Below are 16920 nucleotides of genomic sequence, written 5' to 3' on the forward strand. Positions count from 1 at the left end.
AGGGGTGAGGCAGTGTCCTGGAGGAAGCGGGCGTAGCAGCGCTGAAGCCACGGCAGCGTACCCTGGAGAAGTGGCCGGGCTCTTGGGAACCTTGGAGAGAGCGGGAGGAGGACAGGGAGCCCGCAGCAGGGCCGAGGTGGCGGCAGGATGGGGTGGTTCTGGAGACAGGAGGGCGTGGGAACCTGAAGGGAAAGCCAAGACCCAGGCAGAGGGCGAGGCTGCGTGTGGGGAGGAGGGAGGGTGACCGTGTGACCGCGGATCGCAGGCTCCTCATCGCGCCTCTGCAGTCCACGCGGACTTCACCTGTTCCACAGAAAGCTCCAGGAGGAGGCACTCAAGGAGAGGAAAGAACTCGGGGCGGAGAAGGACCTGCCACACTGGCGTGCTTTGTGTGCACCCTGAATGAACAAGAGTGTCCGGTCCCTATCAGCTTCCAAGCAGGAGTGAGTCAGAGAGGGCTCTGTCAGCTGCACGTCTGTGCAGACCCCAGCAATTACCTTTGCCTCCTCCCCCGGGCCCGTTGTTTCTGCTTTTCTTTTCCAATGTCATCTCTGATTGTACTGAAATCATCGTTGTCGTCAACCAGGAGATTCTACATTTCAAAAGAAGTAATGAGCAGTGTTTTCTCACATCTTTTTAGCCTATATTTAAAAGAGGCATGTTTAAAAAACTACCTATATTGACAAAAGGACAGATTCAAATTTACATAAACTAGGGGAATAACTGATTTTTAAAAAATCCTCTTGCTCGATGAAAACAAACTCGAGGGTGGCAAGAAGAGCTCCACAAGGGAAATTAATTTCCAGCCATCTGACCTTTCCCTTCAGCTCCAGAAGCTTCCACTGGGAGTGGCCACACAGGGGCACTTTAAAGGGCTACCAGGCAAGAACATGAAGCACAGAGATCATCCACATTGGCACACGGATCTCTCACTGCTGTGCCAGAAGCACTGCTGTTTGCTGTATAGACACTGTCAGTCTGTTCTCGCCTCTGTATTTCTATAGTCAGCCCCAGCTTCTGAGAGGCATGAACTTGGCTTTACTTCCTTGGCATCTCCTGCAAGCCTTCACCGCAGGGTTTCACAAACACAGGCTGCTCCATGGGTTCTCGTGACTGGGCAAGCCTCCTCCCTTTCCCAGGACTTGCAGGTCATTTTCCACACGCATGTTATTTCCATAAATGCTGCCCACAGGGAGGATGCCTCGGGGCGCACCCAGGAAGGGAAGTGCGTGCCAGGAAAGACACAGTGCAGGGCCTGCGGGATTCGTGCTTGGGGTTGCCCAGGTTGCTGGCTGCATTCTCAGGTGTGGAGGCGGGGAGCTGGCTCTGGCTACACATCACAGTTAAACTCTTCAATGACTGAGATATGAACCAAGCTCTGCAGGAGGGTCTGGCTACTTCTCAGTGCCCCACCTCTGCTAGGAACATGTTGTGTCAAATATTCTAATCTCTATTCTAGTACACTGATAAGCAAATATTATAATTTCTGTTCCAGCAAATTGCACATGACACAAGTTTTAAAAATTGTGGGGGGGCTGAGGCTGGGGAATGGGAGACTGAGGCAGGAGAATCGCTTGAACTCGGGAGGCGGAGGTTGCAGTGAGTCAAGATCACGCCACTGCACTCCAGCCTGGGCGACAGAGTGAGACTCTATCTCAAAAACAAACAAACAAACAAACAGACAGCAACAAAAAAAAACCCTGTCAATTTCTTTCCACTTCATTCTATTCCTGTAATGCTTCAGTGAGCATATCCACGTGTCTCCACACACCTATGGGTGAGTTATTCTAGGGCATATAGCTAGGAGTGGGACTCCTTGGTTGTATTGATGGGCATCTGTGTACGAAAATAACACCAAACTGCTCTCCAGAGTAGCTTGTGCTCCCACGGGAGTTTTTTTGTTTTTGACACAGGGTCTGACTCTGCCACCCTGGCTGGAGTGCAGTGGCATCTCAGCTCACTACAACCTCCATCTCCTGGGGTCAAGTGATCCTCCTGCCTTAGCCACTCAAGAAGTTGGGTTTTGCCACGTTGCCCGGGCTGGTCTCAAACTCCTGAGTGCAAGTGATCTGCCTGCCTTGGCTTCCAAGAGTGCTGGGATTACAGGCGTGAGCCACTGTGCCCGGCCATGTGTGTGGGAGTTCCCATGGTCTCATTAGCAAGGGCAGCTCCCTGCTGGATTCTGCAGCTCCCTGCTCACTTGGCAAGCTGGTTCTCTTTTCATGTGTTTCCTGGCCATTCTGTTCTCCTCTGTGAACTGCCAGGTGATAACCTTGGCCCACTTCTCTAGTGGGTTATTTTTTGATAACAGATTTGCAGAATATCTGCTGTCTATGCTGGAGAATAACCCTCTGCTGTCTTACTGCATATGTCTCTCCCCCATTTGTGACTTCCCTTTTCACTGTTTTTTATGGTTTCCTTTGATGAACAAAAGTTCTCACTTCTAATGTAATGAAATTTATTGATTCTCTTATGGTTTGCACTTTTTGTTTAAGAAATCCTTCTTGCCAGGAGTGGTGGCTCACGCCTGTAATCCCAGCTCTTTGGGAGGCTGAGGCAGGTGAACTGCCTGAACTCAGGAGTTCAAGACCAGCTTGGGCAACACCGCATAACCCTGTCTCTACCAAAAATACAAAAAATTAGCTGGGCGTAATGGCACGTGCCTGTGGTCCCAGCTATTTGGGAGGCTGAGGTGGGAGGATCGCTTGAGCCCGTAAGGCAGACATTACGGTGAGTGGAAATCGCGCTACTGCACTCCAACCTGGGTGACAGAGTGACACCCCATCTCAAAACATAAAAAAATAGAAGACAAGATCGAAAATGAGTACTTTTCACATTTAAGTCTTCAACTGGATTGCCTGTTGACTATGGTGTGAGCAGAGGTAAGTACAGGTTTTATGGGGCCGGACGCTGATTCAAGTCAAGCATCCGTAATCCAGAAATCTGAAATTCAATGGTGCATTTCAGATTTCAGAGTTTGGGATTAGGGAGGCTCAACCGTTAAGTATAATGCAAATATTCCAAAACCCGAAAAAAACCTGAGATCGGAAACAGCTCTGGTCCCAAGCATCTTGAATCACAGATACTCAACTTGTATAAAATTTATTTTATGGTTATGAAAATTCATGAATATGATTTTCCTACATAGATAACTAATTTTCCCAGCACCATTCATTGAATAACCCATTTTAAAATGTTACCTCAAGTATCTGTCACGTTTCCTTATATCTGTGATTCTGTTTCTGGGCTTTCCACCCTGTCCATGAGCCTGCGTATCTACCCGTGCCTGCATGCTACACTGTCGTCACAGCTGTGACAGTCAACACTTGGTAAGGCAAGGACCCTGTCCTTTTCTTCTCGCAGTAAGCCAAGATCATGCCACTGCACTCCAGCCTGGGCAACAGAGTGAGATGCTGTCTCAAAAAAATAAAAAGAAAATCTTAGCTCTTTGGTCCTTTGCTCTCATGTATAAATTTATGCTATTAGTTTTATTTGATCTATGTGGATTTTCGTTGGAATTTCACTGAATTTACAGACTTGGGAAGGACTGATACCTTTACTATTGTGAGCTTTCCCTTCCAAGAACATGACGTGGCTTAACAGAAGCTTCCTTTAACACTGCTAAGTAAGGTTTTGTATAGGTTTTATACTCATCTTGGAACCTTTTGAACTCCTCTATCAGATCTAATCATTTATCTGTGTAGTCTCTTGAGTTTCCTTTTTTTTTTTTCTTTTTTTTTTTGGAGACAGGATCTCTGTTGCCTGGACTGCAGTGCAGTGGCACGATCTCGGCTCACTGCAACATCCACCTCCCTAGCTCAAGTGATCCTCCTAGCTCAGCCTCCTGAGTAACTGGGACTACAGGTGTGTGCTAACACGCCCCGCTAATTTTTGTATTTTTTTGTAGAGACCAGGTTTCACCATGTTGTCCAGGCTGGTCTTGAACTCCTGGGCTCAAGTGATCCACCTATCTCGGCCTCCCAAAGTGTTGGGATTACAGGCATGAGCCACCGCACCTGACCTTGAATCTCCTTTGTAAGAACAGTTTTATATTTTCCTTTTCACATTTCTTTTACTGCTCTTTCAATTTTTATTTACTTCTCTTTTGGCGGGGAGGGAGGTAACTCATTGCCTGTGTTGGTTAGTACAGTGTGAAACAGAAGGGGCGGCTAGGGGATCCTTACTTTGGGCCCCACTTTCATGAAAATGGAAGCTTCTGAAGCTGTCACAGTGCTGCTGCTAGAGGTTTTGGGTAGATATGTGCATCAGGTTAAGGCGTTTCCTTCTATTCCTAGTTTGCTCTAAGTTATTTTTTAAAGTCATGAATGAACATCGGGTTTTTAATAATAAATTTTATTTTATGCTTTTTCTGCATCTCTTGAGTCTGGCAGGATTATTTCTTACATAATCTATTCTTCATGCTGCCCTCCTCACATTCCTTGGATGACCTACTCTGACATCATGTCACACAGTAGCATTTATTTATTTATTTATTTATTTTGAGATGCAGTCTCACTCTGTCGCCCAGGCTGGAGTGCAGTGGCGCCATCTCAGCTCATTGCAAGCTCCGCCTCCCGGGTTCACACAATTCTCCTGCCTCAGGCTCCCGAGTAGCTGGGACTACAGGCACCCGCCACCACGCCCGGCTAATTTTTTGTATTTTTAGTAGAGACGGGGTTTCACCGTGTTAGCCAGGATGGTCTCGATCTCCTGACCTTATGATCCGCCTGCTTTGGCCTCCCAAAGTGCTGGGATTACAGGCATGAGCCACCGCGCCCGGCCACACACAGTAGTTTTTTTAAAAACATACTTGCAGGGCTGAACTTGGTAGTATTTTACTTAGAATTTTACATTTATGGTCAGAAGTGAAACTGATCTGTATCGTATTTTACTGTCCTTGGCAGTTTGGATGCTGAGGCTCCAGTGGCCTTGGAAAGTCAGCTGTCCAGTTTTCCCTCTTTTTTATGCATTCTCTGAAACAACTTGTATAAAATGGGATTATCTGTGTCTTAAAGATTCAATAAAACATCTCTATAAAATCATGTGACCCTCGTGTCTTGTCAAAGTGGTAAATTTGCTGTTAAACAACTTACCTTAACACCAATAGTATCTCCGTCTTTCAAGTAATATGGTGCCCCTTGCAAATAATCTTGTTTTTTTTTCTTTTTCCTCTTGGTTATTTGTTGGTTCTATGGGAAAATCAAACATCTTAAATAAGCAAAACTCAACCTCAAGTTCTCACTAAATTCTCCATCACCGTGAAAAATTGCATAACCTCATTGCTAGGCCAGTAAGCCCCAATTTCTCTGAGTCAGCCCCACAACTTTACCCAGCTAGATATCGGAAGCCACTCGAACTTTTCGGGAAAGTATTTGGCAATTTCAATCTTCTCCACGGGAAGACAATAGAAATCAGCAACTCTCTGCCTCAGGGAGCCGGCAGTCCCACCCTGGGCCGCATTCCACACCAGGTCCAGGGCAGGGGCGTAGGTCCTCTCACCAGGGATGCGCACCTGTGTCCTCAGCAGCACGTCCTGGGGGCTGCACCAGAAAACTGTCAAGTGCCAGATCCAAACAAACAAACAAACAAAACCACGTGGTAACTTGAGGCATAGTGGGCAAAGCTTCCCCTCCAGCTTTTCTGGTTTTTATAAGGAGAGATTTTTCCCTAAATGCTGGATGCTAGTGGCAAACTCTTATTTCACAGTTCAATTTCCTTCAACCTTGATGAAGAGCGGAAGTGAAGATCCACTCTTGGTCCACAGCAGAGCCCCCCAGACAGGGTAGGAAACCTTCCTCAGTGCGAGAGAAAAGGAAAGAGGCGGCAGCCTGAGCAGGGACGATGCGGCGGAGGGGGACAGGGTGAGAGGGGCCTGGCCTGATAGCCCAGCAGCCAGCAGGAGGAGAGCAGGCTCGAAGTAGGCAGTTATGCCCTTGACTTTGGGGGCTGTAAATATGAGGTGCTGTGAGGTAGCCAGGGAGAAGAACCTGAGGGTTGGAATTGGGAAGAGAGACATGGGGTGGGTGACAGACAAGACTGCAGCTGTGGGAGATGGGAAGCCTTAGGAGGAGCAGCAGAAAGAACAACACTCAGCAAGGCAGGAGGAACAGAGGCGTGCAGAGGCCAGCACAGGCCATGGAGGAAAAGCTATAGATAAGAACTGGAAGGCAGCAAGGGGAAATGAAGACTGGTTCTTAGGATGCTGAGACAATGAGTGGTTTCTCGATACTTCTGTTAAGTGTTTTTACCATCAAAAGAGGTGACAAAATGAGAGAAATGAAATGACTGTAAGAAAGAGAGCTCATGGGAAGATGTGGGCCCATGGAATCAGGGAAGCGCAGAGTGCAAGAGCAGAGGCTGCACAGCCTCATGTCCCCGTGGGGGAGGGGGCTGCTGACCAGGGAATGAGGCCCAGGCCCGGAGCCCAGCACAGTGCGGCCAGGGGACGGAAAGGGCATCGGCACAGATGCTGAAGTTGCCAAGGAGAGAACAGAGGCTGCTGGAGAGAAACAGGAGGGACTAGAGGCCTCCTTGAGAGCAGGAGTGCCCTGGAAGTCGGCCAAGGACAGAAGAGCCCATGGAAGGGGCCTGAGGAGGCACACAGCTACTCTTCAAAAGGGCAAAGGCACTGTGTCTATCAAAACCCGACACTGCTTACAACCATTGTGACAAAGGGTCAAAATCATAAAGAGCTCACACAAATTCCAAGAGAGCTTTTCCTTTAGACTTCATTACAGAAGCAGGCAAAATACACGAAATAACTCATTCATGCACTCACAAAATACAGTTTGCAAAAATGCCTGAACTTACTAGTTATCAAAGCACTGGAGCAAATGAGAACAAGATAATCATCTTTCATTTATCAATTTAGAAAACACCTAGACGATGAAATAGTCAACACTGGTTTGTGGGTGAGGTAAAATAAATACTCACACTCTGGAACAACTTGCCTGAGAAAATATTTAACTATTTTAAGAGGTTTAAAATTCCCACATCATCTGATCCTAGAATTCCCTTCCAGGAAACTATTTCTGGTTGTACAACTTGTATTAAGAATGCAACAAAAAAAGAGAATTTTAGACCACTATCCCTGATGAACATCGATGCAAAAATCCTCAATAAAATACTGGTAAACTGAAACCAGCAGCATATCAAAAAGCTTAACCACCATGATCAAGTGGGCTTCAACCCTGGGATGCAAGGGTGGTTCAACATAATGCAAACCAATAAACATAATCCAGCATATAAACAGAACCAAAAGACAAAACCATGATTATTCAATAGATGCAGAAAACGCTTTGACAAAAATTCAACAGCCCTTCATGCTAAAAACGCCAATAAATCTGCATTGATGGAACGATCTCAAAATAATAATAAGAGCTATTTATGATAAAACCCATAGCCAATATCATACTGAATGGGCAAAAAACTGGAAAGCATTCCCTTGAAAACTGGCACAAACAGGGATGCCCCTTCACCACCCTATTCAACGTAGTGCTGTGCCCTGGCTACAGCAATCAGGCAAGAGAAAGAAATGAAGGTATCTAAAGTTAGGAAAAGAAGAAGCCAAATTGTCCCTGTTTTGCAGATGACATGATTGTATATTTAGAAAATCCCATTGTCTCAGCCTAAAAATCTCCTTAAGCTGATAAGCAATCTCCAGCAAAGTCTCAGGATACAAAATCAATGTGCAAAAATCACAAGCATTCTTATACACCAGTAACAGATAGAGAGCCAAATCATGAATGAACTCCCTATCTGGCCAGGGTTCAAAGAGAATACAATACCTAGAACTAACTTACAAAGGATGTAAAGGACCTTCAAGGAGAACTACAAAAACCACTGCTCCAGTGAAATAAAAGAGGACAATAAACAAAATGGAAAGAACATACCATGCCTCATGGATAGGAATAATCAATATTGTGAAATGGCCATATTGCCCGTTGCACTTATAGATTCAATGCTATCCCCATTAGCCACCAATGACTCTCTTCACAGAATTGAAAAAACTGCTTTGAAGTTCATATGGAACCAAAAGAGACCCTGCATTGCCAAGACAATCCTAAGCCAAAAAAGAACAAAGCTGGAGGCATCATGCTACCTGACTTCAAACTATACTACAAAAGCTACAGTAACTAAAACAGCATGGTAATTGGTACCAAAACAGAGATATAGACCAATGGAAATGAACAGAACCCTCTAGAAATAATACCACACATCTACAGCCATCTGATCTTTGACAAACCTGACAAAAACAAGAAATGGAGAAAGGATTCCCTATTTAATTAAATGGTGCTGGGAAAATTGGCTAGCCATGAGTAGAAAGCTGAAACTGATCCTTTCCTTTACTCCTTATAATGGTAAAATTAATTCAAGATGGATTAGAGACTTAAATGTTAGACCTGAAACCATAAAAACCCTAGAAGAAACCCTAGGTAATACCATTCAGGACACAGGCATAAGCAAGGACTTATGTCTAAAACACCAAAGGCAATGGTAACGGAAGCCAAAATTGACAAATGGAACCTAATTAAACTAAAGAGCTGCACAGCAAAAGAAACTACCATCAGAGGGAACAGGCAACCTACAGAATGGGAGAACATTTTTGCAATATACTCATCTGACAAAGGGCTAATATCTAGAACCTATACAGAACTCAGTCAAATTTACAAGAAAAAAACAAACAACCCCATCAAAAAGTGGGCAAAGGATACGAACAGACACTTCTCAAAAGAAGACATTCATACAGCCAACAGACACATGAAAAAATGCTCATCATCACTCGCCATCAGATAAATGCAAATCAAAACTACAATGAGATTCCATCTCACACCAGTTAGAATGGCAATCATTAAAAAATCAGGAAACAATAGGTGCTGGAGAGGATGTGGAGAAATAGGAACACTTTTACACTGTTGGTGGGACTGTAAACTAGTTCAACCATTATGGAAAACAGTGTGGCGATTCCTCAAGGATCTAGAACTAGAAATACCATTTGACCCAGCCATCCCATTACTGGGGATATACCCAAAGGATTATAAATCATGCTGCTATAAAGACACACACAACATATATTTATTGCGGCACTATTACAATAGCAAAGACTTGGAATCAACCTAAATGTCCATCAGTGACAGACTGGATTAAGAAAATGTGGCACATATACACCATAGAATACCATGCAGCCATAAAAAAGGATGAGTTCGTGTCCTTTGTAGGGACATGGATGCAGCTGGAAACCATCATTCTCAGCAAACTATCCAAGAACAGAAAACCAAACACTGCATGTTCTCACTCATAGATGGGAACTGAACAATGAGATCACTTGGACACAGGGAGGGGATCATCACACACCAGGTCCTATTGTGGGGGGGGGTGGGGAGGGATAGCATTAGGAGATATACCTAATGTAAACGAGTTAATGGGTGCAGCACACCAACATGGCACATGTATACATATGTAACAAACCTGCACGTTGTACACATGTACCCTAGAACTTAAAGTATAATAACAAAAAAAAAAGAATGCATTTTTATAAAAACACTAAAATTAAACACGGGTTAGACATGGTTGAAAGAGAACTTTCTCATATCACAAGCAGACCAAAAGAAGGATATTCACATCATACAGGTAGAGCAAATCTTAATAGTTCATGATATTTACAAAAGGACTTGCAAAATATTTTCCTACAGCGAAAAAAGAACAAGATGGTTTGATTGTAGACAATTTTGGGTGCATCTTTACTTAATAAATAATTATTGACTATGACATGGGCATGATTACTATTCTAGGTATTGAGGATATAGCAATTAATAAATTAAGTTCTTATATTCTAGTAGTGGAAGACAGATACTAACACATAAATCAGTAAGTAGAGATATGTCAGGTGATACTAGGATGAAGAAAGTGGAATAAGGGGGCAGAGTGACGGGACGATGATAAATCCGTTGGACGGTGGACTGTCTGACACACTGATGACAGCTGCGGGTGGGTCTCTTGCTGACACTTCAGGGTCATCATTGGGTCAATATGCACCTGGTGGTTACTGAAAAATTAATTCTCCCTTACTGTTTTTATGGGAGAATAAGTTCCAAGTTTTAGATGCCAGACATACATATTTCTAGAACAGGCTCTGTTTGAAGTTGCTAGGCTACTTAGAAGCAGTGAAAAAATACTACACTATTAAGTTGTTAAACCTTAAAAAGGCAAACTATGTTAAGATATGTGTGTATCACTTTAGATGCAAAGTAGACTTTCTTACCCCAAGTTTTCTCCTTTCTGAAGGGGCTCTAAGCAGATCTCAATTCTCCGTCCTAGTTTATATTCCCTGATAATAAGTGAAACAAGATAGTATTGAGTGACATAACATTTAATTTTCTTGAATTTTTTTTCCCCCAATTTTAAGCTTTTTTCTTAAGCAAAGGATTGTTTTCTGAGTACTTATAAGAACACCCAAACTTTTGGAAAAGGGAAAAAAATGAGAATCCTTGCTGTGGTGATTATTTAGATACTTGAGTCATTTCTTACTAAACATGTAGGTCTGGCTCTGGGAAGATGGCCAAACTGCTAAAGAAATTTCCCTCTGTTCAGCCGGGGTTAAGATTCTCATGCCAGTCACTTTGGGGTGGTAATCAGAGCTGATTAAAAGCAGCCTTGGCCAGGCACAGTGGCTCATGCCAGTAGCCCCAGCACTTTGGGAGGCCGAGTTGGAAGAACTGCTTGAGGTTAGGGGTTCGCGACCAGACTGGGCAACACAGGGAGACCTCATCATAATAAAAAATTAGCCTGGTGTCGTGGCACATGCCTGAGGTCCCAGTTACACAGGAGGTTGAGGTGGGAGGACCACTTGAGCCCGGGAGGTTGAGGCTGTAGTTGAGCCATGATCACACCACGGCATTCCAGCCCGGGTGACAGAGCCAGACCCTGTCTATTAAAAAAGGAAAGAAAAGGAAAGAAAAGGGAGAGAGAGAGATACAGAGAGAGAGAGAGAAAGAGAAAGACAGGGAGGGAAGGTAGGGGAGACAGAGAGAAAGAGAGAGAGAGAAAGAGAGAAAGAGAAAGACAGAAAGAGAGAAAGAATAGAACAGAAAGAATAGAAAGAAAGCCTCAGGGCTGCTTTTTGCAAAGGAAATGACCCAAACCTGCTCTTTAAGTTCAAAGGTTCAGAAGGAGGATCAGCTGAATCCAACATTTCTCAGTGAGAAACAGCTGCTCCTACTTTCCATCTTACTCCAAATGCTTTTAAGTTATATAATGTCACAGTCACTGGAGCATAGAAAAAATATACAACACTACATTTATGCTTAACATGGAAAACTGAAGTCTTGCTGGAGTTTATGATGAAAAGTGCCACCCAAGTCATAAGCATGGCATGACCAGGAATGGGCTTTGTTTTCACTCAGCTCAGAAGACGGAGTCCTCCTCCATCTCCTACACCAGCCAGTGCGGCAGCAGCAGAGAGGGACGGCATTGCGTCCAGCAAGGAACCCACCTGAGCGGCTGCCGGTCAGTTCGTAAAAGCCTGCCTGGGCGCTTCCTCTCCACTGTCCAGGCTCTGAGGTGGGCCGCGGATGGGACACCGAACTCCAGGAATGGGGGCAAGGTCATGGCCTAGAAAAAGAAATAGACATTTCTCCAATGGTTTTAAAAAGCACTCTTCAAAACATACTGTTTTAGAAAAAAAACGAAGCACTACACAGTGACACCTCAGGGAAGGAGTATCTCAAGTAATGAGAACATCATTTAAAAAGTCACAGGAATCTCTCTCTCTTAAATGACACTAACCCTGAGAGGTCTTCATATTCCTCTGCACTGAAATCAGCTTGAGAAAGAAGTGAGTTCCCTATCTCTAAAGCTGAGTCAAAAGCGTCTTTTTAATCATCATGTTTAAACAATGAAACTTTGGAATTAACTTCCCTGTGAGTAGAATTCACCAGGGCAGAGCTAATAGTATAGCGAGGGACTCATCAGCCTTCTTCCGTGCCAATGCAGTTCTCCACCAGTGTTTGCCGATGACTCAGCTTTTGATTTTGAAATACTTCACAATCTTTGGCTGCAATCAGTAGGCCCAAACTGCTTGTTCTAATTCTGAAGGGATCACTTTAAGCCCCTACTGATATACTTTGGTTGGAGCCTCTAAAATTACCAATATTCATCCATTTTTTGACCTAAAAACAGCAACTTTATATCTTTCAACTTAATATTAGGAAAAAAGTATCTTCCCACTTGTTCTCATGAGAATAAGGCTGTCTGCTTTTTCTTTTCTCCTTTCTTTTTTTTTGAGACAGAGTCTCACTCTGTCACTCAGCCTGAAGTGCAGTGGCGCCATCTCAGCTCACTGCAACCTCCCCCTCCCGGGTTCAAGTGATTCTCCTGCTTCAGCCTCCCAAGTAGCTCGGATTACAGGTGCCTGCCACCATGCCAGGCTAATTTTTTTTTTTTTTTGTACTTTTAGTAGAGACGGGGTTTTACCATGTTGGTCAGGTTAGTCCCAAACTCCTGACCTCAAGTGATCCACCTGTCTCAGACTCCTAAAGTGCTGGGATTACAGGCATGAGCCACCACACCCAGCCAATGTATGCTTTTTCTCGAGGAAGGGTATTTCATGTACTGAGGGCACACAAAAGCCAAACATCAACAACCACTAGTCATATACAGGGCCCTACATTTTCTCCTCTAAGAGAAGAAAGGAATGCTCATTTCAGTCCAATAGTAGGTGGATGCTTCTTCAACACTGTGTTGTACTTAATCCAGCCTTTCCATTTGGGTAAAACCCTCCTTCTCTGTGAATGTTAATGCATAAGAAACAACACAATATCTAGAATATCTAGTTTAGTATCCTAACATAAAAGCTGGGGTTCTAACCTCCTGGAAAACTGGTAACACAGCGTTTCATAACAACATTTAACATATGGGTCACAATGGTACACAAACAATGTAAATAAAGGGATAAAGTGAATGCTTTACAAATGTTCCAAGAAACCATGTTTCCCTAAAAAAATAAAAATGAACAAAAGCCGCAAGTTACTGAGGACAGATTGAAACGAAAGCACAGCATGCCTGTCAGAGGAGGGACCAGTGAGGCCACGAGGAGCCATCTGCACCACGGGCATGTGTTGCCTGCGGGTACTTACCACTGAACATGGCATATGACAAATGCCATATCAGAACCGACTGTAATTGAGGGAAAAGGAGATAGAAGAATAGATTAATATCTCACTGGAAGAAGCCACATTACCGCTCAGTTATGGTGCAGGAAGAAGTCTGACCTGAGACTTCAGCTCCGCCAGCGTGGCATCTTCTGAGATCTCTACGTCTCCCAAGTAGAGGAGAGAAACTGGCGCAGGCTCATTCACAGAAGCACCTTCCAAAGGACAGAGCGGGATGTTTACAAGGAACTTGAAACTTATTTTGTGTTTCTGAAATACACCGCCATGTTTTGATGTCGTAAATAGGTTATTAAAATTCCACCCAAAAGCCTCTGCATCCAAGTCTTGTGAGGAGGCCCTGTCTGGCAGGTGAGCAGGCAGGGACATGTTGTCGGCAGAACCCCATGAGGTATTTGACACTTATGCCCCTACCTCGAATGTACTTTTCCACATTCTCTCCTTCCTCAAAAAGGACTTTTTGGGTAGGATACGCTGCCTGCATTCTGTATGTTAGCTTCCTGTTTTCCTCTCATAACACTCATCCCAACTTGTTCCTCGTGTGTGTGTGTGTGTGTGTGTGTGTGTCTGTCTGTCTGCCTATGTGCAGATGTTTAATCTGCCCCCTCAAAACAACAGAATTTTCAAGAGGAGGCAGGCTATCTATCTTGTCTCCCAGTTCCCGGTACAATGGATGTCACATAGTAAGTGTCCAATAAATGTTTACTTATAACGAAATCTTGACAATAAGAAGGCCTTTCCAAGTTTGTTAAAAAAAAAAAAGGGAAAAACACAATGTTTTCTCATCAAAAACAACATAAAAGCTGACAACTAAATTTAGACTGTCTTCACTTATTTTTGCTTTAATTGTCTTTACTGCTGAGCATGCCACTAATGCATGGCAAGAAATTACAGAGAGATTAGAAGTCAACTAAGTGCATAAGAAGTTCTTCTTGTGTCTTAAGGAAATTACAGGCTGACACTACCGGAAAGACAATTTTAGGAAATTCTAAAGAATGAAATATATAATCACACGCTACACAATGATTTGGTCAAAGACCACACATATGATGTGATCCTATAAGATTATAATACCATATTTTCACTGTACCTTTTTCTGTTTAGATACATAAACACTTGCCACTGTGTTATGACTGCCTTCAGTATTCAGTACAATAAGCTGCTGTACAGGTCTGCAGCCTACGAGCAATAGGCTACACTACATAGCCTAGGTGTGTAGGAGGCTCTACCATCTAGGTTTGTGTAAATCACTCTACCACGTTCACACAATGAAGAAATCGTCCGACGATGCATTTCTCAAAACATATTCATGTTGTTAAGTGACACATGAGTGTATTTCCCATGTGTTGTGTACAGATGTATTACCAAAAAAAACCCTTTTATTTACTTTCATGTAGAAACATACTGATTAAACATGCTTTTACAATCTATATCCAATTCTATATGTAACTAGAATTCTATCACCAAAGCATTTTTAGCATTAATTAGCATAAACTAGTGTAACCCAACTAAAAAGTAACTTTATGCCAATTTTATAGCTCATTCAACATTACTCTATACATATAATCCTAACTTCAAAGAATAAGGAGATAAAAATTTGACTCATTTATATTAATTTTATTACTGAGGCTGAAAAGATTAAAAAGAAATATAAGTAATATACTTCAAAGCACAGAAAAACTAAGTAAGCAGGATAAAAAGAAAAACATAGCTAAAGAGTTGGGCCTATTAAAAACATACTCGCTCCATTTCTTTATAATGAAGTGGAACTCTTCTTTGTACAAGGGCAACTGAACTCACTGATAGTGACTTCTGCCCATCGCGATGTGTGTGGCTGAATGCTGAGTAAGATAACATGCTTGTACTTGTCTGTGTTCCTTCTCAGAAGGCAGTGAGATGACGTCAAATGCCCTAGAAGCAGTTCCTGAGGGTTTTGAGGCAGAAAGATTGGAAGACATGTAGGATGTGGACTCCTGGTCTCTGCCCCTGTGAGCTAAAATGACATCACTAGAATTGGCTGAAGACTCAGTATTCTGGTACATGGTGATAAATGGGGCCCCTGTTGCCCTGAGGATCTTGAGAGATACATAAAAGTCTTTGGAAAGTGTAATATATTGATATAATAATAAACAAGATATGTAGTGCTTTACAGAGGTTACAGAGCATGTACAGAAATAGCCCGGTGTTATTATGTGATGTCTGGAATGACTTATGAAATTAATAGGCCTTGGCCGGGCGCGGTGGCTCAAGCCTGTAATCCCAGCACTTTGGCAGGCCGAGATGGGCGGATCACGAGGTCAGGAGATCGAAACCATCCTGGCTAACACGGTGAAACCCCGTCTCTACTAAGAAATACAAAAAATAGCCGGGCGAGGTGGCGGGCGCCAGTAGTCCCAGCTACTCGGGAGGCTGAGGCCGGAGAATGGCGTGAACCCGGGAGGCGGAGCTTGCAGTGAGCTGAGATCCGGCCACTGCACTCTAGCCTGGGCTACAGAGCGAGACTCCGTCTCAAAAAAAAAAAAAGAAATTAATAGGCCTTGATTTTCAAGATCTTACATTTTAAAAATAAATATTTCAATTGACTCTCAGAGCACAGGCAGTCAATTTACTTCTCTTTATGATGCACTGGCTGCTGAAATCCCATTCTGTTCTCACCTTGGCTGAAAGCGGCTCTCCAAACTCCACCCCGAGAGGAAGTACAGTTGGTCTGGTCCTGATGACTCTCGCAGTGTCCTGAGGGACCCTGAAGCTGGTACCACCAGATGGGCACCTTCAGGAAACCCTGAAGAATGGAGCATGTTTAACCGCTGTGATTACAAAGATTAAGTGAAACTCCACTTTCACTTCCACAGAAAGAAACATCTTGATGACCTAAGATGTTCTTGAACTTACCATTTTTCCTCTTAGATTTATTAACTGTCATAAATTATACTTGTTGTTTTTACAATCAAAAATTTAAAATCATAAAAATCAGACTTTGGGGTGACTGGACTAAATGTCCCTTGCTTAGAAGTATCTTAGTAGATAAAATAAATGAGAAGCATAAACAAGAGCAATGCATTTGCTTGAACACACTATACCAGTGTTTCCAGGCGCTGTCCAAGCACTGCTGACCCAGGATACCAGTCCCAGCAGCGCCATTTATCACACAGATGCAAGAGCCCATTGATCTAAGTTTGGTTTCTGATACAAACTAAAGGAAATAAACCCATTGTCTTACACATACCCTGTAATTTCAGTTTTACTTTTGAGCTAGTTCTTCCCACCTCATTTTTTGTTAGTGAAGAATTTTAACAGGTTTATTAAGAGATAAAAGGTGCTATTGTTGCAGCACTTAATTTCCAACAATAGAAGATGAGAATAAAAATTAACCACCTAAAACATTTAAAATAGATAGTTCAAGAAATGTGCATTAGAATATTTTTCTGTTTATCAGATTAGTGAAGATTAACAAATATTTGACCTTCATTCAATTAAATAAATGTAAATCAGAATAACAAAATTCCATTTTATTTCACCTCGCAGACTGTCAAAAACCAGACAATTATGTGGGTGAAAATATGGGTAAACTTGAACACTTGTAAATTGGTAGCAGGAATATAAACTGCGGAGAAGTTTCTGTAGAATAATTTGCCCATACCTGTCATATTTTAAAATGTGCAAGTCCTTTGACCCAGCCATTCCATGTTTAGGAATTTACATTCTGATACACTAGTGCATGCATAGAAAGCCATATATGCAAGAATACTCTTGC

At 43.0% G+C, this 16920-nt stretch overlaps 1 protein-coding gene across 5 annotated transcripts in view; it reads right to left on the reverse strand.

Moving 5' to 3' along the window:
• USP40 (ubiquitin specific peptidase 40) overlaps nucleotides 1–16920 on the reverse strand; it is a 94722-nt gene that overhangs the window by 5237 nt on the left and 72565 nt on the right. For 2 of the 5 annotated variants that reach the window (XM_031651618.1, XM_021924169.2), the window contains 7 exons: nucleotides 15822–15948; nucleotides 13269–13363; nucleotides 11492–11610; nucleotides 10262–10327; nucleotides 5330–5540; nucleotides 5094–5189; nucleotides 498–592 (listed from right to left, as the gene is read on the reverse strand). In XM_031651618.1, coding sequence (XP_031507478.1) covers nucleotides 498–592; nucleotides 5094–5189; nucleotides 5330–5540; nucleotides 10262–10327; nucleotides 11492–11610; nucleotides 13269–13363; nucleotides 15822–15948 — 809 coding nt within the window. Of the gene's footprint in view, nucleotides 1–497; nucleotides 593–5093; nucleotides 5190–5329; nucleotides 5554–10261; nucleotides 10328–11491; nucleotides 11611–13133; nucleotides 13174–13237; nucleotides 13364–15821; nucleotides 15949–16920 lie in introns of those variants that run through there. The other 3 variants (XR_004176657.1, XR_004176656.1, XM_031651619.1) reach the window with 3 other exon arrangements.

This window comes from Papio anubis, chromosome 10 (genome assembly GCF_008728515.1).
Source record: "Papio anubis isolate 15944 chromosome 10, Panubis1.0, whole genome shotgun sequence".
NCBI classification, from domain to species: domain Eukaryota; kingdom Metazoa; phylum Chordata; class Mammalia; order Primates; family Cercopithecidae; genus Papio; species Papio anubis.